The sequence below is a fragment of the Salarias fasciatus genome, chromosome 6 (genome assembly GCF_902148845.1).
Source record: "Salarias fasciatus chromosome 6, fSalaFa1.1, whole genome shotgun sequence".
NCBI classification, from domain to species: Eukaryota; Metazoa; Chordata; class Actinopteri; order Blenniiformes; family Blenniidae; genus Salarias; species Salarias fasciatus.
The window spans coordinates 32,480,737-32,503,631 of NC_043750.1; the positions used below are offsets into that span (position 1 = coordinate 32,480,737).

The 22,895-nt window shown below is 42.4% G+C and overlaps 1 protein-coding gene across 1 annotated transcript in view; it reads right to left on the reverse strand.

The window, feature by feature from the left end:
• Positions 1 to 6,052: 6,052 nt before the first annotated feature.
• LOC115390827 (complement C3-like) overlaps positions 6,053 to 22,895 on the reverse strand; it is a 51,532-nt gene continuing 34,689 nt past the window's right edge. Inside the window, exons 12-43 of the mRNA XM_030094844.1 lie at positions 20,803 to 20,902; positions 20,614 to 20,708; positions 20,339 to 20,530; positions 20,093 to 20,248; positions 18,501 to 18,630; positions 18,340 to 18,414; positions 18,005 to 18,205; positions 17,807 to 17,924; positions 17,623 to 17,711; positions 17,398 to 17,537; positions 14,569 to 14,781; positions 14,188 to 14,239; positions 14,016 to 14,105; positions 11,879 to 12,085; positions 11,665 to 11,740; positions 11,410 to 11,569; positions 11,178 to 11,273; positions 10,377 to 10,527; positions 9,642 to 9,727; positions 9,217 to 9,294; positions 8,958 to 9,113; positions 8,800 to 8,862; positions 8,629 to 8,710; positions 8,479 to 8,527; positions 8,276 to 8,366; positions 7,554 to 7,643; positions 7,367 to 7,469; positions 7,201 to 7,290; positions 6,993 to 7,085; positions 6,823 to 6,906; positions 6,291 to 6,435; positions 6,053 to 6,194 (exon numbers count right to left, since the gene is read on the reverse strand). Coding sequence (XP_029950704.1) covers positions 6,053 to 6,194; positions 6,291 to 6,435; positions 6,823 to 6,906; positions 6,993 to 7,085; positions 7,201 to 7,290; positions 7,367 to 7,469; positions 7,554 to 7,643; positions 8,276 to 8,366; positions 8,479 to 8,527; positions 8,629 to 8,710; positions 8,800 to 8,862; positions 8,958 to 9,113; positions 9,217 to 9,294; positions 9,642 to 9,727; positions 10,377 to 10,527; positions 11,178 to 11,273; positions 11,410 to 11,569; positions 11,665 to 11,740; positions 11,879 to 12,085; positions 14,016 to 14,105; positions 14,188 to 14,239; positions 14,569 to 14,781; positions 17,398 to 17,537; positions 17,623 to 17,711; positions 17,807 to 17,924; positions 18,005 to 18,205; positions 18,340 to 18,414; positions 18,501 to 18,630; positions 20,093 to 20,248; positions 20,339 to 20,530; positions 20,614 to 20,708; positions 20,803 to 20,902 — 3,693 coding nt within the window. The remainder of the gene's footprint in view (positions 6,195 to 6,290; positions 6,436 to 6,822; positions 6,907 to 6,992; positions 7,086 to 7,200; positions 7,291 to 7,366; positions 7,470 to 7,553; positions 7,644 to 8,275; positions 8,367 to 8,478; positions 8,528 to 8,628; positions 8,711 to 8,799; positions 8,863 to 8,957; positions 9,114 to 9,216; positions 9,295 to 9,641; positions 9,728 to 10,376; positions 10,528 to 11,177; positions 11,274 to 11,409; positions 11,570 to 11,664; positions 11,741 to 11,878; positions 12,086 to 14,015; positions 14,106 to 14,187; positions 14,240 to 14,568; positions 14,782 to 17,397; positions 17,538 to 17,622; positions 17,712 to 17,806; positions 17,925 to 18,004; positions 18,206 to 18,339; positions 18,415 to 18,500; positions 18,631 to 20,092; positions 20,249 to 20,338; positions 20,531 to 20,613; positions 20,709 to 20,802; positions 20,903 to 22,895) is intronic.

Sequence of the window (22,895 nt, forward strand, 5' to 3'; positions counted from 1 at the left end):
ATCCTCATGAAAGAACGGTCCACTGATTTTCTGCACCACAACGGTGGATTAGCTATTTCAGCACCATGAACAGCATCTTGGATTTTTACCAAAACAGTGACCAACTGATACTCTGCACCACAATGGTGGATTGGCTATTTCCGCTCCATGGACAGCGCCTTGGAATCATCATGTACGAGGGTGTACCCAAAAAAAAACGGAATTTGATTATAACTTTTTATTTCTGACATTTCAAAATAAAACACCACCATCGCCTTCAAAATAATCCCCATCTGCATTCATGCAGCGCTCCAGCCGTGTCTCCCACTTCACCAATGCGTCGTCAGACCCGTGCGTAAAAGTGCCATTTTTTGCCGGCTGCGATTTTTCTGTCACCTCCTCCACATCTGCAAACCGCTGTCCCTTCAGCTCTTTCTTCAACTTGGGGAACAAGAAAAAGTCACTCGAGGCTACATCTGGCGAATAAGGCGGATGGGAGAGGAGATTCATCTCATTCTTCTCCAGAAACTGCGTGACGCGCAGCGCCGTGCCCGCTGGCGCACTGTCGTGGTGGATCAACCGGGCTCCACTCCGCCACTCCGCGGGCCGCTTCCTCCTCACATCCTCACGGAGCCGTCTGAGGACTTCCATGTAGTAGTCCTGGTTTACAGTCTGACCTGGAGGGACAAACTTGCTGTGGACGATACCCTGGACAGCGGAAAAGCAGCTCAGCATTGTTTTCACGGCTGACCGCACCCGACTCGCGGACATCTGGCCCTTTTTAAACCACCCGAACCACTCATGGACCTGATTCTTCGCCAGAGCATCATCCTTGTAGGCTTGCTGCAACAAGGTGAGTGTTTCTGCTGCTGTTTTTTCCCAGCAAAAAGCAGAATTTAATGTTTACGCGCTGCTCTGGCTTCCCAGGCAATGTCGCCATTTTGGAAAAAATCGCAGACCGCCTCTGCACTCTGTTGCTTTAAATAGCTCCTGACAGGCGTCAGTGTAACTCTCGGAGCTCAAATTTCTCACAGATGTGCATGAGGCTTACCTGCAGCACATCTTACGGCCAGAAGTCGGAACTCATTATTATTATTGTTTTCTGACCAAATTCCGTTTTTTTTTGGGTACCCCCTCGTAAGAGCGAGTTACTGATATTCTGCATTACAATGGTGGATTGGCTGTTTCAGCACCATGGACAGTGCCATGGATTTTGAATGATACACTGACCAACTGCTACTCTGCACGTCGATGGTGGATTGGCTATTTCAGCACCACGGACAGCGCCTTGGATTTGTTGGTAAACAGCGATCCCTTGTTAAACTTTACCACAACAGTCAATTGGCTATATCAGCAGCATGGACAGCAATTGGAATTCATCAATGAATACAGAACCCATTGTTATTCTTCTGTTTGATATTTTTATTAATGTGCAAAGAAACAATGTTTCAATTATGCAATGCAAATAGAGATATACACACCATTTCTTTTTGTTATTTTTTCCAACACAGAGTAAAACATGAGGAAAGTAAATAAGTAAAACAAATAATTAAAATAAAAAAAACAAAAGAAAAAAACACCCTCACACCAAAAGAAGGGAAAGGGGGGGGGGGGGGGGGGGGGTGTTAACCTTTTCCAAAAAAATTGATAAATGGTTGCCACTTTTGAAAGAATTTATCTGTCATACCTTTCTTGGAATATCTAATCTTTTCAGCTATTAGAAAAGACATGACCTCAATCCATTGTCTACTGGATGGGGAATTAGCTGACTTCCAATGTACGAGGAGATGCCATCTAGCAATGAGAGATGTGAAAGCTAAGATCTGCAGATCTGCTGAAAAGTTGGAGTAGTTTTCAGCAATGCCAAAAATAGCCACATGAGAAGATACATTAATGTCTTTTGAAAGCACTTTGGACATGGTACTAAAATAAATTTGCCAAAACATATTTAGGGATGGACAAGAAAAGAACATATGAACAAGGTTACAAGGTGATCCACCACACCTATCACAACTATCTATGGTAGACGGGAAAATTTGAGCAAGCCTTGTTTTAGTGTAATTGCACCTGAGCATAACTTTGAACTGGACCAATGTCAAATGAGCACAAATAGTTGTCTTATGAATAAGTTTCAAAGCACAATCCCACCAGGGTTGGTCGAAGACTACTCCGAGTTCCGTCTCCCAGGCTTGTTTTACTTTTGTGGCTAAATAACTATCATATGATTGAATAATGTTATATATTTTAGAAGTAATTGACTTCTGTGATGGAGGTAATTGTAAAAGTTCGATCCAAGGCTGCTCGGGTGGGGGTAGGGAAAACTGGAGAATGGCACAATTGGCACAATTTCTCACATGGAAATATCTAAAAAGATGAGTAGGCGGTAGATCAAAGTTACGCGATAAATCTGCAAAAGAATAAAAAAAACCTTTTTCATAGAAATCCTTAAAGCTTTTCAATCCTTTATCATGCCATGCTTTAAAAACTGGATCAGTAAGTGAAGGTTTGAACCTATGGTTCTTCAGCAATGGTGTTAAAGGCGTAGATTCAATAAACTTGAAATGCCTCCTAAACTGAAAAAAAAAAAAATTGTTGGAGTTAAAATCACCACCAAGTTATTCGTAAGGCCAGAGGGGTTGGCACATATATCCGAGGTAAGCGCGGCGGCTGCTGCGGAGCTAACTCTCCTCTGCCTGGGCGAGCGGCTGTGCTTTCTGGCTGCTCCACACTTTGATTGACAACACGAGAATGAGGAAGCTCGAAATCTCTTGGCTTACGCTGACCGGCGCTTTTTCGGATAACATGGGGGTCTATGAGACGAAGGCGGGACTCATAAATACATTTTTATATTGCTCTATGCTGATATTATATTGTAGTATCGAACCAGACTGACACATTTAAGCTCTGTTGAAAAATGATACATACGTTGGAAACGAACGGAAACTCCGGGCACGAGCTTTAAGAGCACCTTCTCAGATGACCTGCAAAAACAAGTTCCAACATACCGAGATGAAAAATAGAATGTAGAAGAAAAGCAGGATGAAGAAAACAATTTAAGATTAAAAGTATATATCTCTTCTGTTTGTTAAGTTAGTGTTTTGGTGAGACTCTTATATTCTTCTATCTTAATACAGTTATTAAGAAATTTATTGTTGAAGCTGGATTTTCTAACAGAAGAGTTCATATTTAGAACATTATCTAATATTTGTAAAGAGTCTAAGAGAGCTGTTATTTTGTTACAAGTTTTTACATTTCATTTAATTTTGTTAAAGAACTTAGTTTCGCATCATTGAAGCATAATAAAGCATTTTCATCAACCTCTGAGAAGCCTATCTGAATATGAAAGATATTAATCATGAAGAGGTGTCTAACAAAGAAGGTCAGGAGTTAAAGGGAACTTTACTGAACAAATTTCAACAAGAGTAAAAGCAAAAATAAGTTGGAAACATCAGGAAGGTTAAAAAATTACAGTGGGGCAAAAAAGTATTTAGTTGACCCCAAATTGTGCAAGTTCTCCCACTTAAAAAGACAAGAGAGGCCTGTAATTGTCATCACAGGTATACCTCAACTATGAGAGACAAGACGAGAAAAAAAATCCAGAAAATCACATTGTCTGACTTTTAAAGAATTTGTCATGCCAAAGAGAGGTTTACTGATGTCGACATTGACAACCTGGGATCTGTGCATGAGGCCCTGGTCCTGTTCACATTCCCCATGAACCAGCTATTCCTGTATCCACCAGCAGGAGGTGGATACTCAGACCTGTAGTGCCCACTTGCCTTTAAGACACCTCACCAGAAACCTGTTGCAAGGAAGCTTTATCTCAGTAGTCACAAACACGAACACCAAGGACACACTGTGATTTCTTCCCATGATAACGTCACAACAAGCATCTCTGGTGTCATTCAAAGCAAATTGACAGGTCAGTTGCCTTGAATTTGGCCTTCAATACATACATACATACACATATATATATATATATATATATATACTGTAAATATATATATTTTTTTTTATTTTTTTTTTGGGGGGGGGGGGGGGGGAGGGGTCTTATTTGGCCATAAATAAGCCCCCATAAATAAAACTGTCTTAAAAATGTGTAGCCTGTTGCAAAAAAAGAAGGATGAAGACAGACAAGACACGTCATAGATAAGAAGAAAAATGATGTACAAAAGTTCAAAATGGAGTTGATTTGTAGTTTTTTAATTCGATCATGTTTGATTAATACATGTTTCAGTGATTGCTAAGTGTTTCATCAATGCATGTGGAGGAGCTCCAAACATGAAAATGACCTGTGCACCTTAAAGGTGCTGTAGGCAGGATTTTGCTAGTCAATGCTAATTTTTCTATGTTTTCTTCGGATTAAATGTTAGAGTACCCATTGATAATCCTTTAGGAGTGTAGCATAACTGCACTACCGTGAGGGCGCAGCGTTTCCATCTGTCTCTGTTCTGAGCTGAAAAGGAATCTCGACAGCTCCAGGTATCTTTGACCAATCAGAAGAGCCCCTGAGGCTCCAATCGTGATTGGTCGAGGGGCGTTCGTCGCACGTTCTTGTGGGAGGGGCTTAACTTGTGTAAGGGCGTGATGTCAGAGAAAACAGGACAGGATTGGCTGTGCTGGGTTTCAAATCGGCATCTTAGATGGGTCAAATCGCCATCTTGCTTCGCGGAGATGCCGAATCCTGCCTACAGCACCTTTAATTGACTTTGCTCATCTGAGGAAATGAGGGTTTGTTTTGTTGAAAAGGACATTTTCTTTTATTTTTGAGCTCATGCAGTATGAATATTTGAATTTAGGAGACACTTGATTCACCTTTAATAGAAGAAAAGCAGTTTCCCTCTTTTTTCCAGTGTTTGTTCTTAAAAAGAGGGGTCTATTCAATGAATGTGCCATGGATTTTTTTTTACCTTAATGACTGAGGTCTTGCAATTTGTTTACCAAAGAACAGTATGAGGGTTTGTTTTGGTTCATTTTGCAAAAAAGGGAAAGGATACTTTGTTTTACTTTTGAGATGTATCTACCCGGGAGAGGCGGAATTACCGCTGAAAGCGAACCTCATCCTCACGAAGCTCCTGGAGCAAATGGTGAAATTCGCCAAGTTGCGATTGCCGCTGCAGGTTGAGATGAATCCAAAAACGTTGCACAGGGACCTGACGACGCCGTTTTCTGGCTTTCTTTGTTGAATAAAGCCAAGCCAGTGTCTCGATGGGATCCGCCATTGTCAACATGAAGACAGGACACAGAAGCTCCTCCCCCCCCCAATGAGCTGCAGCGCGTCGCGAGCGTTGCAAGCGTCGTGTGTAGATTTGAACAAGAGTCGAATTCCGACTTTACATGCATCAAATTTGAGGCGTCAGTGGAGCCCGTGAAGCTTGCAACGCGTCCGGTGTGAACGCACCATTATAGTATAATGAGATGGGGTGCTTCAAATGTTTGACTTTCCCTCTGGGGGGAAAAAGCACAGGAATTACATACTGATATTCTTTCTGGGTTTACATTTAACTTTGTTCATATAAAATGACTTCCTGCAGGACATTTTAGAAGCCAGTAGTAGGCAGTTTGTGAACCAGGATAGTGATAGATGAAAGTGTTTTTGTATATACAAGAACACAATCTGAACCTTTCAATCCCCATTCTAAACATTGTAACTTACAAAATCATGAATCTGTTCACCAGCTCTGGCGCTGATGTGGACTATCAGCTTGTGTATGAGTGGCAGGCATCTCCTACCTGACATGGTTTTAAAAGGTTCTGTTTAATGATGATACATTTCATTTTGTTTTTTGCAGCACGTTTTTCCCTTTACACCAAGTTCCTCTATTTGCATCTCAGCTAGATTTTTGTTTCAGTTTGTGAATTTGAATCGTTTCTGTTCTGGAAGTTGTTTTCTCTAACTGAGACACACTGAAATTTTTAAGTGCATTTGGCCCCTGTCGGCCACCGTAATACACAGACTGCCACAGATAATCTAAATGAAAACAAATTTTCAGGACACTATACTTTATTCTCCTATGCAAGGTTACAGATGAAAGACAGGAGATGGATAAAAATAAAGGTTCCCTGGCTTTCATCACTGCTGACATGCAAAGACTCTATACTGATCCACCATCTCATCCAAGCCCAAACAGGACGGTCGGTGTTCAGCCGTTTGACACTCTGCTCTTGTGGGCCAGTACTCAACCCAGGTCCTCTCACCGAGCACGTACTGAAACCTGAAGACAGAAAAACAATGAGCCAGATACACAGGAGTCAGCGGTGAACTGATGTCGAAATACATAATACATTGTAGAAAGTCAGACTGCACATACGTCTGCCCTTGGTCATCTCTGTGGATGTCTTTGGACGAGCCCATGATGAGGTACGTTTTACCCTGTTGAAGACCTAAAGCTTGTCTGCAGTGCTGATAGCTGAGGAACATGCGCAGTTTACCCATAGGACCAATATCAGTGTTTCCTGCAGTCATGACAGCAAAGACAACTCATTTTAATTCCATTTTAAAGACATTTTTCACCTTAAAATATATTCAGCATTTACAGAGTATTTTCAATTCAAATTTTCTCTTAATAAGATGAAAATGATTCTCTTCCCATCAACTCTCTGTCTAATAATTTAATTAATGGATTTCTTTTGATGACCCGTTGTCAACTATCTCAGAGCAAATATAGTTCATAATACATGTCATTTATTCCATCAAATGAACATCTTTTCATTGTTTCTACTTCTATAGACACAGGAGATCCATACAATCAAATTCATGTGGATAAAAAAAACCACGGTCATAAAAACTATGTGACCTTTTACAGACTAAAACTGTAAAAAAGTATTGAAAATGAAAATGACCTTCTTTGATGACGTCCAGTATCCGCATGGTGTAACTGTCTGTGGACAGATCAGCTGCAATCTCCTCCAGTTGTACTTTGTAAGCTGTGTAAAGGAGAGAGGCAGATTGTTCTCTTTCCTGCGTAGAGAAACACTTACATACTTGACGAGAAATACAAAAGGTTTCTTACCAAACTCTATTTTGCTGGTGAGTGTAGCCTCACAAATCTTAGCAGTGCGCTCATCATTGCTGATTTTGTCCATCTTCTGCATGCTGCAGTTCTCTGAGAGCAGAAATATGAAAACGATGTGTGAATGTTACGGTTTTCTAAGGTCAAAAGACACAGACACTGATTGACTCCTCAGCTTTCATCATCCAAAGTGCTGAATTTCATTCACCTTCAGCGCAAGTGCATTCATCATTTCTGCAGAGCCGCAGAAGCTGTCCAGCTTTCCTCTCTGGATGGTAGAACTTCACGCATTGAGTTTCTGCAACAAGAAAAATGGTTCATGAAGAATGCTTTGTGGTAATTGAACCGCGGCGGTTCGAGTCTTGGAGACTCACCGTCATAGTATTCATAGACAGACACAGTTGTTGGCTGCAAGACGCCCACTTTGAGCGTCTGCCTAATCCTAAAACTGATTTCCTCTGGCCGTGTGTGAGAAACCTGTGGAGCAAAGGGGAACTTGATATTATTAAAGCAAAACCATGGTGGGGAGGGGAGGTGAGAGGGTGAAAAACATGGCCGTACCTTGTCAAGGTAGATGATGAGCGAGCCTCTTTCTGACAGCAGAGTGTTCATCTCATATTTTGCAATGGTGCGGGCACGTCCTTTCGACAACTGCATGGAAACAAACACACATCGTAACCACAAGCTTGTTTTTCAAAGTAAGATGATAAAAAGAGGCAGCATCTTTGGTTTTAGTTTAAAGACCACATTAAATGAAGACTATATTTCTCCAGTCTTTAATTTTTGTCTATGAGTTTAAGAAAATATTCATCCATCCAGTAGTGGTTACTAAGTAATACAAATTCAGATTGCTTTCTGGTTGCTGTGAATGTAAGCTGCAGGACAGAATTTTTTTTTTTGCCTCTTCCTGGATTTGTTTATAATTTGATGACAGTGGCAGCTAGCTCAGGACTTCTTTGGGGACATGATCACAATTGGAATACAAGTGTTTGTTTGGTCCAAGATGATAAAAATTAGGAATTAAGTAGATTTGGAGGTTGATCAGAGAAAATCTGAGTTTTCAGGCTGAGGGACGAGGAGAGTAAAATTTGAACCGTTTATCATTTATTTCCCCCAGATTGCCTGTTAATCATCGTTAATGACCTATTTTTTGTGGCCGTCGACAGATATCCCAGCAGTGACACCAATACAAATATTAATATAGCACAGTGTAGCATTCAATAAACCCAGTTTGATTCCATGAAATGTCGACTTTTAAACTCAGTGTTTGTGAAAAGACTCACCCGGTCCAAGTCGTCTTTATCCACGGTGAAGCCAGTCAATAATCCGATGTCCAAGATCGACATTGTCGCATCACGCTCTTTGCTATTGTACCTGCACACACAATAAATTGAAAAATAAGAGAGGAACAACAAAAAGAACAAACAAGCTCAATTATTGAAAGATTGATTTCAAACAAACAGGACTGAGGATGAGCTCCACTTACAACAATTCTATTCTCAGCCGGAATACCTTCTCGTCATCATCCATTTTCTCTGAGAAAATAAAGCATCAGATTACGGAAGAGATCATAAAGACAAGCTGGCAACATGTAAATGAGCAGATAAATAGGAAAAGACAGAAAGCACCGGGTTACCTGGGATGAGCTCTACTGACATGTTGAACCTCTGACAGTCACTTTCTTTTTCTTTAGGCAGAGCATAATACAAGGACACCATCTGAAATATAGATGGAAGAATATGTAAATATTAACAGCATTCATGACAGCTTGAAATGACATTGACCAAACACAAAGCTGATATTGTACTTTTACTGTTGCTTCTCCTGATCCTGTGGCTGTCACGAGCACGTCCTGGTTTATGTCATTAATCTGTTGAGATTTCAAGATGTATACACACACACGCAGAGAAAGGTGAGTAGACATGAACGTGTCTTGTGAATGTCAGTGAAGGAGTGTGTTTCCACCTTCGATGTTCTTGTTTGATAGTGGTTTTCTCTGTTGAATTTGAACTTGTCAGGCTTTGCCCTGCCTGGCATCAAAATGTCCACGTTCAGGTCGTACTCTGGTTCTTTAGCGTTGATCCAGAACTCCGATACAGCCTGGTAGACCATGACTGTTGACTGGAGAGAGAAAAAAAGGACAAAGGAAACATGAGGCAAAGGTGATGAGCTAACAGCAAAGAAATTCCACTGTGGACAGACAGAGGAGAAAGTTTTATTGTACCTGAGTTGATCCATAGCCTCCGCCCACAAACTGCTGCTGGCTGAACCATCTCACCACAGGCCTGGCATCTTCAAATGCCTTTATGAACAGAAAGGAAGAAGAACAGGAAACAGTTAAAGGCATTTGTGTCAATCTAATGAGCAAAGACCAGGAAGTCGTCAGTGAAGAAAACTGCAAAGAAACTTTATTCCACACACACATTGGTATTATGAGGTCCCTTCAACTTCCTTTTGTAATCACACATGGCATGGTGGAGGTGGGGTCAGGTTGGGAACCACTGATATAGAAGATGAATAACAGAGTGGCATGCAGCCCTCCTCATCACCACCTCGCAGTACTTCGGACTGGACCACAACATTCCTGTAAGCCATTCATCATCAAATTCTGAGTTCAAGTTGCCTCCCTTTTCGCCTCGGTTTGCTTACCTCGGTCTTGACCAGGGCCAGAAGAGCATAAGCTGTGGCCTCCAGTGTGTATTTATATCTCTTAGGTACAGGCCAGTGAGACAACTCTGAAAGACAAAAAACCTGTTACTGCTGTGCTCTACTCCTCCCTGAACTGCCCCCTTAACATCGAGGGGGAGTTTGAGTGTTTGCATGATCCAAGGAGCTACGTTGTTTGGGGCTTTATGCCCCTGGTCGGGTCACCCATGAAAAACAGGTCCTGGGTGATGGGCTGGAGAAGGAGCAACTGAAACGGCCTTATGAACAGAGTTAAAGCAAAGACCGTGACATTGCCTGGTGTGCCATAGTCAGGGCCCCAGCCTGAAGCCAGACCTGGAGTTGGGACTCAAATGCAAGTGCCTGGTGGATGGGCCTTTGCCCACGGGGCCCAGCTGGGCTCAACCTGAACGGACAACGTGGAGAACGGACAAACTCCATAGGGCTCACCACCAGCTGAAGGAACCATAGCAACCGGGTGCAGTGTGGATGAGTTGACAGCCGATAATGGCGTCTATTCTGCTGTATTCTACTCTACTGGATATGCAATGAGGTAAAATCATTGTCCCAAAAAATGTGAGCTATCTGCATAAATTAGTGAATTATCAAGAACATGTAGGCCGTCATGAGAATTAAAACTTTGCAGGTCTTAGTAAACATTGAAATATTGTGAGTAAATGTGTGTGAATATCTGCCTGTTATTTTCCAGTGTGAACGCACCTGGGGAAACAAATTTGTAGAGGATCTCCCGGTTGAGTTTGCCTTCATTGGCCAGCGCGTAGGAAGTCATGGCGACAGCATAAGGATTGGTGAGGCCCTCCAGGCGATTCTCCAGGTATGCCACAGCTTTGTCTATGCTGTTTGGCAGACTCTGGAAAGATGGAGGAAGCAGGAAACAGTCAGTAGGATTGACCTGAGGCATCAAACAAAAGGAAGCAGGGTTGCTGGTTTGATCAACTTTTCTCGATCTGTCCAGATGTTGAAGTATGACTGTGAAGCAAACATTTCTCGCAGTGGAGGTTGAGCATCTTGTGTGGCAGCCGGGAGTATCAGTGTAAAGCACTTTGACACTGTTGGAGTAGTGTTTAGTTCAAGACAATTTCCCCGAATAACAGTGTGCTATTGTTCGTCTGCACAATGATCAATGATTGAACCTGGTTACACTAGAAACTGCAATTCCCTCATCATTCTGTAAACCTGGTAATATCTCATTTTTGTCTGGGTTAATTGTGAAGGAAACATGGATTTCACTCATGAAGTCCTTTTTTGACTGATACAGCTGTCCGGAAGCCTTTTCCTCCAAACATGCCTTAAGAAAACAGTAACACATATAAATAAGCCAAGCAGCCAAGTCGGTGAATAACTTATTAAATATTTGAAATAAAAGTGCTTTTATGTGTCTATTTTCATCACATTTAAAATGTATTACCAGCTCTACAATTTCTACAGTCTCATGCAAACAGAATGCGAGAAAATGAAGCAAATATAAGAGAAGAGATGGCATGCTGGTGATATACTTACATTAACAGTGGCATTACATATCGCCCGTGATTCCTGCATGGCGATCAGGTTGAAGGCCGTCATGGAGGCGTCTGAATCTGTGCCCTTCACATCTCCCTACACAGACAGAACCCCAGTCACATTCACCATGCTCGCATCAATATGATTTTAAAAGATAAATCTGGTATAGCTGTTTATTCATCTCAATCAGTTTTGAAGGGAAATAAGCAGAATTCACAATCATTTCACTCACAATCATTTCTCCATGGGCTACAGTTCCAATTTCTCGAAACATGCCGTCAGGCTGCTGTGCATTGAGGATTAGATACTTGATGGCGTCACAGATATGCTCTTCCTGCACTGCCACCAGACCATGGGCCATGGCAAACACCTTCGCAACATAGGCTGTCAGCCTAAAAGAAGAGAGAATGTCATATTTGTTTAAAATATGTGTACAGTGTATTTCTGAAATGGAGGTGCATATGGAATGGAGATCTTGGAGTCTCACCAGGAGCTGCTTGGGCGGCTTTTCCACGCGAAAAAAGACCCATCCTTTTTACGGAAAGTCAACTCCCGATTATAGCCTGGATAAAACAGAGAAACAGCCTTTTCAACAACTCTATCAACAGTGTGCAGTGCCACTTCGATGGCAGCATTTTATTTTTATAGTTATTCAGATCCCATGTGTTTGTTAGGTATTTGTGCTTGACTGACTGACTTACCAGTTTTTATGTGTTGGAGGGCTTCATCACGTTTCTGAAAGCCTACAGCCTCCCACTGGTTGGTTCTGTCCAGATATATGGTTGCAATGACAGGCAGAGTCATGTGGATCATGGTCTGCTCTCCGCATCCCGAGGGCTGGTAGATCAGTGTACCCATCGACTTCCCACTGATGGCGTTCTCCACGAGAGCTGAAACCTCTTCTCTTCCTGTACACATAACATTTGAACCTGTTACTTAGGAAGTGAGCATATCTGGAAACTTTCATCTTCATTGGAAAGACTGGCCTGAATATTTGAACCAGTGACCTTCACACTGTGAGGTTTTTCCCCTTTGACACTGATGATTTGAGTGTACCAAATCCTGTGGATCACTGCGGTGGTGAACCGCGATGCGCCATGGTGCTGGGTTATCCAAGAAGTGATTTCTTTAGAAAATAAGAACTTCTCTTTGCGCACTGACGATGCATCACGAGTGAATGCTGGCAGAGAGTTATCGTAGTGCTGGAGGACTGTACACAAATATAGTGAGCAGAAAACGACGTACAGAGTTGTACATTATGCGGAGACGGCGTTTTCCTGCAGTTTGGTCTGATCTCATTTATATCTCACATTGTCAATAACAGTGGGAGAACTGATCCTGTATTAAAGGTGCTATCCGTGATTTTAATTTAACCAGTACGAGAAAAATGCTTTTTACATCATGTACTAGGAAGTCCATGCTATATTTCTGTGAAAAAAAATCACACATTGATCAGCGTGTTTTGGATATCTGGCGCTGGGGGGGTCATCAGCGTGTGCACAACAGCTGTACACAGACCAGCATGGAAGCCGAAGGAGCAACAGGGAAAGTCCACTTGCTGTTACAAATTCATTTTTGCAGCTACTTTCTGCATTGAACATGTGGTGACAAGATAAAATATGGTTTACCTGAGATGAAGTGGCCATTTATTTTGAACAAAAAAGAGTCGATGTGGCTTCTGCTGTGTTTCCTCCGGAGGATTGTGCATGCATATGGGATGTGCCTGTAGCGTCGTGCATGCTGGGTGGGAGCAGAGAGGAGGGGGAAGTGGGAGGGTTTTCTCAATGTGAGGAACCAGTCAGAGAGCTCGGGGGCAATGCCAACATTTCAAACTGAAGTCAGGGCTCAAACTTGCACAGAATCACAGATAGCTCCTTTAATGTTTTGGATTAAATTCCACACGGAATTCTTTGCACGACTGTATATGCAAGCATTAAAACAGCGTAAAAAGCGGTGAATCATCATTTCTGCCAGTGATTTTGAGGAGGAAGTTACCGGGACTGTACAATGGTTATTAACTTGGAATAAGTTATTTTACACCATCAAAGAACCTATTCTGCTGCCACATATCCACTGATTGGCAATGAGGGAGAACGAATGGATGTAGCAGTGAAGAAAAGTGTGGAAGGTGGAGATGATACAAGGAGAAGTTGTTGGGTCATATAATTATTACGGGCACACCATTGTGAAACTGTCATAATGCTTTTAATGGTTCCTCATTTGTAGTGTTCTTGAGAAACTAATTTTATCTTCCAGGTGAGATCATGGCTTCATGACGTGTTTCTAGATCGGCAACAGTCCAACGAGATTTTGTGAGAACAGTCTATGAACTCACAAATACATCTGTGACTGTCCGATGTGGCAGTTTTCCTTTTTCTGTGACTTTTTTTACTTTTTTCTTCCCATATGATTTTGGAATTGACCATGCATAGATGATGAACAATTCTGACTCTAGCCACAAATTGCAGATTTATCTCGAACTGTTCAAGTACAATCTGGCTCTTGTCAGTTCATCACACTCCGCAACAAAAAATTTAAACATGTTTCATATTTTGAAACTTCGTTTCGGACAGTCTTGGAAAGCTTCAGACTTTGGCAAATTGATTTTGCATCATTTTGCAACGCATTTCGTAAAGCCATGTTCAAAGTCCATTTGCATTCTTTGTTCATTGTGAATGGGGGTAGAGCTGCGTGGAACAGCGTGCACCAGCACGCAGTGCCGTTGGCTGCTGCAGCATCCGAAAGATCTTGGCGGTGCGAGATCGTCAGTGTTAAAGGGGTACAAGAGAGTGCTAACCAGTCCACCACAGTTGGAATATATATGTCGATATCTCCTACCTGTCACAGAGATGTGTGTGCTCGTAGGTGAGTTTGGAATCATATCCTTTTTGGGAATTTGACTGTTGATAACTTCCTCTTGTGTTCCACCTGAATGGAAAAGCAGTGGGGAAATACTGAGAATGTAAGGGATGATTAATGGTTTTAGTGAGTTTAAAGAACTCAGCCACACCTTTCGGGTCCACAGTGACGATCTTAGGACTCTTAACGAGTACACCTGCAGGCTAGAAAAACAACATGGACAAGCGTTAAATATCACTATGGATCTTATGGTTCAAATCAAAGCTAATCTGCCCAGTGAAGGATAAACCTCAAGCCATTGTATGGAATCTGGCATGAAGCTGATCCACTAAACTGAGCTGATCCACGCAGAGTGCTGTTATGAACAGCCTAGCAGAAACACGTGTTTTATTTTTTTTTAACCTCTGAATATCTTAACTTTCAAATTGCTCTTTGCAGCTGTGTAGCTTCTTATTTTTTTTGTTGTTGAAGCATGAAATCAACTCTTCCCACTCTGTGGAGAGGGGAAATAATTTGTGTCAGTGTCTCTTACCACCACCCGAAGCATCTTCATGATGCCGTCACTGAGCGAGGAGTCCCTGACAGCCGCTTTGACCTCAATCTGGACCTCTCCCTCCTTCATAGGGATGATGACGAAGGGCACCGATCGTGTGGTTTGTGGTCCGACGTTGACCTCCTGACGGTACCGCCCACGTTTGGATGCTGCACTGCACACATGCTGTGCCTCCGTCAGATCCACTCGCACCTGAAAAGCAACACAAAGACAAACAAGAGTGTGAAAATCTTCACGTGTATCAGGCCGCTGCAGTAATACACTGATTACTAGGGTTGCCAACTCCCAGAGATTGAAATAAGGAATGCCTCTTGCGGGCAGCTGAATAAAAACTGGGTTTTTGGGGGGTCAAAAACATATACATAACAGCATTTTGCCACAGTTATACCTATTACAGACTATAAAAACACATTAGGCTACTGCATTACACCTACAGTAACAAGATTGTAATAACTCATGATCAGCTTGATCAGTTTGTATTTGAGGCATACAGTGAGACAGTTATCATTCAAGTATCATCCATCATCATGGACAACAGCTCTCAGCCACTGCACCGGACGGTAGAGGAGCTCAGCAGCTCCTTCAGTGACCAACTGAGACACCCTCAGTGCAGGAAGGAGCTTCCACAGGTCCTTCATCCCCACCGCTGTCAGACTGTACAATTCTACTGTATAGTATATGTGCAATAATCCCACACGTAAATTGACGCTGTATGCGCGTTGCCTACAGCACCTTTAAGTCCCTTTAAATATGAACACTGGTGAACAGAGAGGAGTGTTAATATAACTCCACAGAGTGTCAGCATTAGAAAAAAAAAACTGGCCAGTGTTGATTTTTAACACCACAAAAGGGTATATATGAATCCACTCTTTAACACTTTCAGAGTTAATTTAACACTTGAAAATTTACTGTGTGGAAAATATAATATTCTGCACCCACCCCCCTTTCAGAAATTGAGCGACACTTTATCATCCATTCACTCTGCTGTATACATTCACTCCGCTAAAACATATTATATCATACTGTATAATTATATATTGCATATTGCATATTGTGTTGTATATATTGTATATATTGTATATTTCCTGCTATATTTTTAAGATTCAGGTTGTACATACAGTTAGATCTTCATTGTCTTTAGCTTCTATTATCAGTTCTAGTATGATTTGCACATACACCTGTAAATTTCTCCACTGTGAGATGAATAAAGTCTTCTATTCTATTCTATTCTTTTATATTCTATTCTATACTTATTGCTAAATGTGCAAAATAACATCAAACAGCTGCTGTCTCTTCTGGATTTTAACATGTTCTTTTTTTATTTTCAATTAAAAAAGTGCAAAATCAAAACTGGAAAACCTTCTGAACAAAAAAAAACAACAACAAGGTGCTGTTTCTAAACTGAAAACACACCACAGTCTGCAGCAGCAGACACAAATCAATGAACTAAACATAATATATCCAATATGTAAACGGCACAAACTTACGTGTCTATGGAAGCCATGCTGCGCGCTGCTTTAATGTTTTGATTTACTTCTTCCTGTGCGCTCTGTGACGAGACTGACTATTGGCCAATGAATTGTCGTAGCCTACTGGGAACGGTCTTTTTTTGACCAATTAGATAAGAGTGATTCTGTGTTGTCGAGCCATGTTTGTCAGCTTATTGGTCACAGAACGTCAGAGAGCCGGTGAACCATTTACCGTAAGTTTTCATAAAAAAGCGCAAGTTCCATTGCTCACGTTTTGACTCTCACAAAAATACGGAACAAAGTGCGTTCCTTTTCAGCTCAATACGGAACGCACACCTTTACATCCAAATACGTAACGATTCCGTTTTTCAAGGAACGTTTGGCAACTCTACTGATTACCTTTTATTTCTACAGATACAAATAACCGTAACCCCAGAATATACTAGTGAGAACTAATGTTTTGTAATAATTAACAATACAAGGGTTCAAATGCCTTAAATTAGTGGTGCTCAATCCTGTCCCTGGAGACCCCTATCCGTCAGGTTTTAGTTCTCTCCCTGCTTCAACACACCTTGATCTAAGGATTGTGTTATCACCAAGCACCGAACAAAACCCAGTGATGAGCCTGTCATTGCATTCAGGTCTGTTGAAGCAGGGAGAGAACTAAAACATGATGGATAGGGGCTCTCCAGGAGCAGCACTGGGCACCCCTACCTTAAATAATCAATCTTCATCAATTAAAGGTGCTGTAGGCAGGATTCTGCATCTCCGCCGTCTTGCTTAGGTTTACGTAAGCAAGATGGTGATTTGACCCATCTAAGATAGCGATTTGAAAGGCAGCACAGCCAATCCTGTCTTGTTTTCTCTGACATCACGCCCTTACGCAAGTTAAGCCCCTCCCACAACAACGTGCGACGAACGCCCCTCGACCAATCACGGTCAGAGCCTCAGGGGCTCTTCTGATTGGTCAAAGATACCTGGAGCTGTTGAGATTCCTTTTCAGCTCAGAACAGAGACAGAGGGAAACGCTGCACCCTCGCAGTAGTGCAGTTATGCTACACTCCTAAAGGATTATCAATGGATACTCTAACATTTAATCCAAAGAAAACACAGAAAAGTTAGCATTGACTAGCAAAATCCTGCCTACAGCACCTTTAATGGGACAAAAAACTTGAAAATGTCTGAAAAGAAATTGTGACCGAAAAAAAAAAATTCTGTTTTGATACAAAATCAGCAACTTATTTGGTTTGTTTTCAAGTCTCGCTGGAAAGGCAAATAGGGAATATGAAATAATGCTGTAAATAACTTTTGTGATTTAGAAAATCGGGCTGAAACATACAGAGATTTTATCAGGACTGTAGTTGTGAAGGATGGCCTTGATCTCCAGCTGCTCTCCTCGGACAGCAGAGTAAGGCAGCCTGAGGTCGATGAAGAACTCTTTCCAGACAATAACCTCCAACGGCTCTCCAACACAGATTCCTGAAGAAGGAAGACAGCATGAAGGGTGTGAAGAAGAGGAGAGGCGCAGGTGAAACACCTCAGATTGTGAGTTGGGATTGCTCACCGTGAGTCCGCGACAGGCTGATGCCGGTTAACTGCCAGGTTGTGATGGAGTCGGGCAGGGGAACACTCTTCTGAAATGATGTGGGGTCACTGGAACACGGAGAGCGGTCAGCATTGGGGATTTAAACATGCAGCTGTAGAGGTGAAACCTCTGGATGTGCATCGACTGGCTGCTGCTGACTCACCACGCTCTTCCTGCACGACACTCGGGAAGCTCGACGTCAGTCCACAGCCAGCTTTCAGGGAAGCTGCTGCGAGTGACGATGTCAACGCTGTCCAAGTAACTCTCATCATCCTCTTCACCTGAGGGGTCAGGGAAAACCATGTCACTTCAGTGATCAGCTTGTGTTACGATGACCTTCTCCTGAGCCTCTGTTTCTTACTGCGAGCCAGTTTGAGACTCTCCTCCTTCTTGTCAGCTCTCTGGGTTGTCATCTCTCTGCAGCAGTCCAGGAAAGCCTCCACACAGGCCGGGCCGTCGACGATGTACTCGCTGCGTCTCTCACAGCTGTATGAAAGAGGCGTTTCGCTCATGCCATCCATGCAGCACTCCTTTTGCAGCTTGTTCGATTTATATTTATCAACTGCAAATAAACAGTAAAGAGTTAATGCCAGTTAATATCTCTTCACCAGTACATATGGAGACTGAAAAATTGCAAGTGTGACTTGAAGAGACTGAATTTGTAATAATGGCATTATTCAGAGCTGTGATTCTCACCTAAAGTGGTGGTAACCTCCATTATAGTAGAAGCGCGTTTCTGTCTTGCTGCCGGAGGGGCTGCACATTTTGGTTCTGAAAGGACACAAAGAAAGGATGATCTGGGGGGGGGGGGGGGGGGGGGGGGTCATGCATTGGAATGCATTAGAATGCATTGTCACCTTGTCTGTAAGGAGTTCCTGAAGCAGTGTTGCTCTCAAACATCAGCCCCGCATCGTAGAAAACTCCCATGCTGTCCTTTCCTCCACCTGGTGTGCAGCCGGTGTCGTGCTCCTCCACTTTGTCCCACACCTGTGAGGCAAACACACAAGATCTAGATTTAGAGTGCACCAGAGAGAATATAACAAAAGGAAGGTCTCCATCTGCTGGATTCTGGAAATTTATTCACATATTCACATTCAAAATGAATGACTAAGATAACTGAAAGTAATCTGTACGGTGTTGGTCATTTAGTAATTTTGATTTATGTATCCTACATCAAAAAGTGGTATGGAGTTTATTTCTACTGCCACTAAAAAGTCACAACAATTTTTCAGTGTCAGGACCCTGTTCTAGAAGGCAGTCTCAGGCTGTGTTGGAAACTGCATACTTACCTACTACTCATACTAACTTATTGAGTATGCAGTGCGTTTACACTGGCAGTATGCGATTTGTGAGTATGCAAGAAGTTCCCGGATGCATACTGCATTCACCAGAAATGTTGAGTATACATCGTGGGTTTACTACTCATACTGAAATTACCCAAGATGCAACGCGACTGACAGCGGGAGACACTGAGCCGATCTTCGTTGAAGAGCCGAAAAAACTCTCCGTCTGTAAGGCATCGTAACTGGTACAATTCCGTTAACAGGACAACGGTCCAAACGGCGATGTTCAGCGAGATATATTGCTGAAAGGTTGGCTTCTTGTTTTCAAAGTAAAAGCACAGATTTATCACTGAGGTTTTTTTGCATGAGAAAGGGAAAGGGGTGGTTTATTTTTTTGAAAATACCCGGAGGTGCGTTGCTCACTGGCTTAAATACTACTGGCTTAAATTTGCCGAATTCGTCCTAACAAAACCATAAATGGTTGGTATTTGGACAAATAAACGACAAACTCAGGCTCTAAACAACCACTTTGTCACTTAATTAAAAAAAAAAAATCTCGATAAAGTTATACATTTGAAGAGTTTAGAGCTAAAGTGAAATCAGCTTTTGTAGTATGCTGTAGTGTAAATGCTTTGCATACTGTCTGATGGACTGGGTATGCAGTATGCAGTATGGACCATATGTGTATGGAAGGATGTAGTAGGCATTATGCGGTTTCGAACACAGTCTCAGCCTCCCTGGATCCTGCTGAGTGCTGATTACATTCATCTGGGGACTGCCACTCTGCCTGCCTATATAAACCTCCCCCGGCCACCTGCTCCTTGCTGGATCGTTCCCCTTCCAGACTCCCTTGCTGCTGCAGAGGGATTCGGCTGCTCTGCCAAGCAGCGAGGTTTTGTCACTCCTTGACCTCGCCACGCAAAGCCACGACCTCAACCTGACCTTGCCACGGCCACGACCATGCCACGGCACGGCCTCGCCACGAGCCGACCTGTGACGCTGCTGCCAGGCTGCAGCCCTCGTGGTTTTCTGCACTGAATAAACCTGTTCAATCGTCAAATTTGCTTCTGTCTCTGCATTTGGGTCAAACGGCACACCGACCATGACATTCGGGGATTTTTTTTTTTTTTTTTTTTGCATTTCTGTTTGGAGAATAAAGATGTTGCCTTTTTCTGCGTGAGCCGGTGCTTGTTGTTCAGGACGTAGACGCCTTTGTCCACCGCCACCAGTCCCACCGTGGCTCCGGGGTCTCCCGTGACCTTCAGATCGAACATCGTGCGAGGGAGGTAGGATGTTGCAGGCCTCACTGGTTGCAGTGTCAACTAAAAATGAAACATTGAGAAATTAAGCAGAATTAATATTTTGTCACTAACGTCATATAAACTCTGTTGTAGAAAATATCCGCATCTTACCGAGCCCATGCAGGAATCTTTAACATCCACCCAGACAGAGTCTGATACCACTTCATTGTCAGTTGGATGGTAGTAAGCAACAATGCGGAAGGATGGCAGCATTGTTTCGGTGATGGGAACATTCAGGGCAATCGACACTTGTCTTTGTCTCTTTTGTCGTCCAAATTTCACCAGCTGACCTCTGGCCAGGATCTGTTGATGCAGTCGACAGAGTCAACCCTGATCCAGCACAAGTGAGCATGTGACTAAATTTGCAGGAATTAAACAGGACTCACCAGGTACGTGATGTCTCGTTCCCCATTTGGTGGGTCGCTGAACATAAATTGGACTTTAACTTTGTTTCTTTTTCGCACATCTGCTGAATCCACATCTCCAAAAAAAAACAAAAGCTTTAGTAATAAGTCAGAACTATCACATTACAACACATTATTTCACAATTTGACGTCACTGTATGTGTTTCTTACCAATATGGATGTATCTGGCAGTGTTGGTGTTGTATGACTGTGCTGTCATTCTGGCCTCTGCCTGCGTTTTCGGTATGAGCCTCGGATCAGCGGTCCTGGCCTGAAATTATTGTGAACAAAGTCAAATAAAGTCTTTGATACATGAAGGAGCAGGGATGGCTGGTATAAATGGGCTAACAGGGCTAAACCCTCCCTGCACACAAAGACAGCTAACATCAAAAAGATGAGAAAAATTATTTTTTAAATAACTTACAACAGATTGCTTTAAGTTTAGGTGAAACCAAAGGTAGCAACAGCACCGATCAGTCAAAAGAAGAATATAGAATATCTCTGAATGGGCTTATTTTTTACAGCCCCAGCAGATACAGTCCGCTTTCATTCATTTCGTTCTTGTGATTGATAGGTGTCATGTCACGCCCCCTGATTTACTGATGATTTGGGCTAACTTCAGTCAGCCCACAGGCCACTGACTTTTGACCAACAGCAGTGAGTTAACGCAGCAGGGTTGCTATTTGTGCCAGAGTTGGGAAGCAGGGGGAAAAAGCTCAGCTGTGGCAGCGTTATCATGAATGAGGTGGACTATTTGCTTTCAAATAAGTTGTTTCTCCGAAGTACTATGGGGCAGGACCGATTGAATGCACTAGCCATGCCGTCTATCGAGAGGGACTTCATCCAAAAATTACCAGACTTCAACGACATGGTGATTAATCTGTTTGCATCCCAGAAAGGGGGTCGATGTGAGCATCTTTTCAAATAAGGTAGGCTCATGTTGACCTGTTAAAGGACTGTGACACCTTTTTTTTCAGCTGAGGTTATCTGTTGGGTGTTTGGCACTACATGTCACCAAACAGTTGTAGTAAGACAGTTGCAGCAGGCTATCTGTGGACAGTCGTTTTTGTTGGAACACGCTTTGTAGTACGTAAATATAGTATATGTGTGTGTGTGTGTGTGTGTGTGTGTGTGTGTGTGTGTGTGTGTGTGTGTGTGTTTGTGTGTGTGTCTGTGTGTGTGTGTGTGTGCACGTGCGCATGTATGACAGAGAGGGAGAGAGAGGGAGGGAGGGAGGGAGGGAGAGAAAGAGAGAGAGAGAGAGAGAGAGAGTTGATGTAGAGCACTAAAAAAGTATAGTGTACTTGTAATTGATGTAACTGTGTTCATCATTGGTGATGTTGCTTTTGCAGCTCTGTTAACTATTTAATCTGTGTTATGCAAGCATTTTTTATCCACCACCACCAGCCGCCACTGGGAAGGAGGATCATCATAAATTTTGATTATTGAATATTAGAGAAGGAGCAGGATTAAACAAGTTTTACTTCTTTCTATCACTTGTCAGACAGGTTGAACTAGATTTATGTCTTATGTGTATTTCTATGTGTATATGTATGTATGTATGGGTGGGTGTATCGGACGTGGCGTACATGGGGGACATATGCCCCGCACTTCGCATGTCTGTGCCCTCTGTGCCCTGAAATTGTTTCAGCTGTTACAAATGTATAATCTGTTATTTAGATGTGGTGAAGTGTTTTTCCAAGCAGTCTTTAAACGTATCACGAGAGCATACATTTTCAGTGATTATGTGGTTCTTTAGCTACTAAGGAGAGGTGTGAGTGAATGCAGGATGATAACCCTAACCCTAACTTTCATCAACAGGAAGAGACAACAACACAGGCTGAACAAGCATCTTTCCAGGGTGTGGATGTGGCCATCTGTGTGTTCAATAACTTTCAATAAGTTATGCAATGTGTTGTAAAGATTGTTACGAAAATAATATGCCGTGTTTGTTGTTTTTTTGGTTTTTTTTACTAGTTCATTCAACTGCCATCTCCAGTAGGACAACGACCACGCCACCTTCTACCTGTCACGAACATGAGAAGGCAACTAATTTCAATATTTTAAACTGTATTTATAATTTTGTAATAAAGTTTCAGTTTATGAACTTTTTTATTGGTTTCATTTATTTATTTTTTTTTACAACCAAAGGCATTTATAAAGCACACAGTCAAGGAACAACTGGAATAAAAGTGTGTACCTACATTTAGCACTAGATGGAAGTGTTCAACTGTTTATGCACCAATGTCAGCTCCAAATAATTA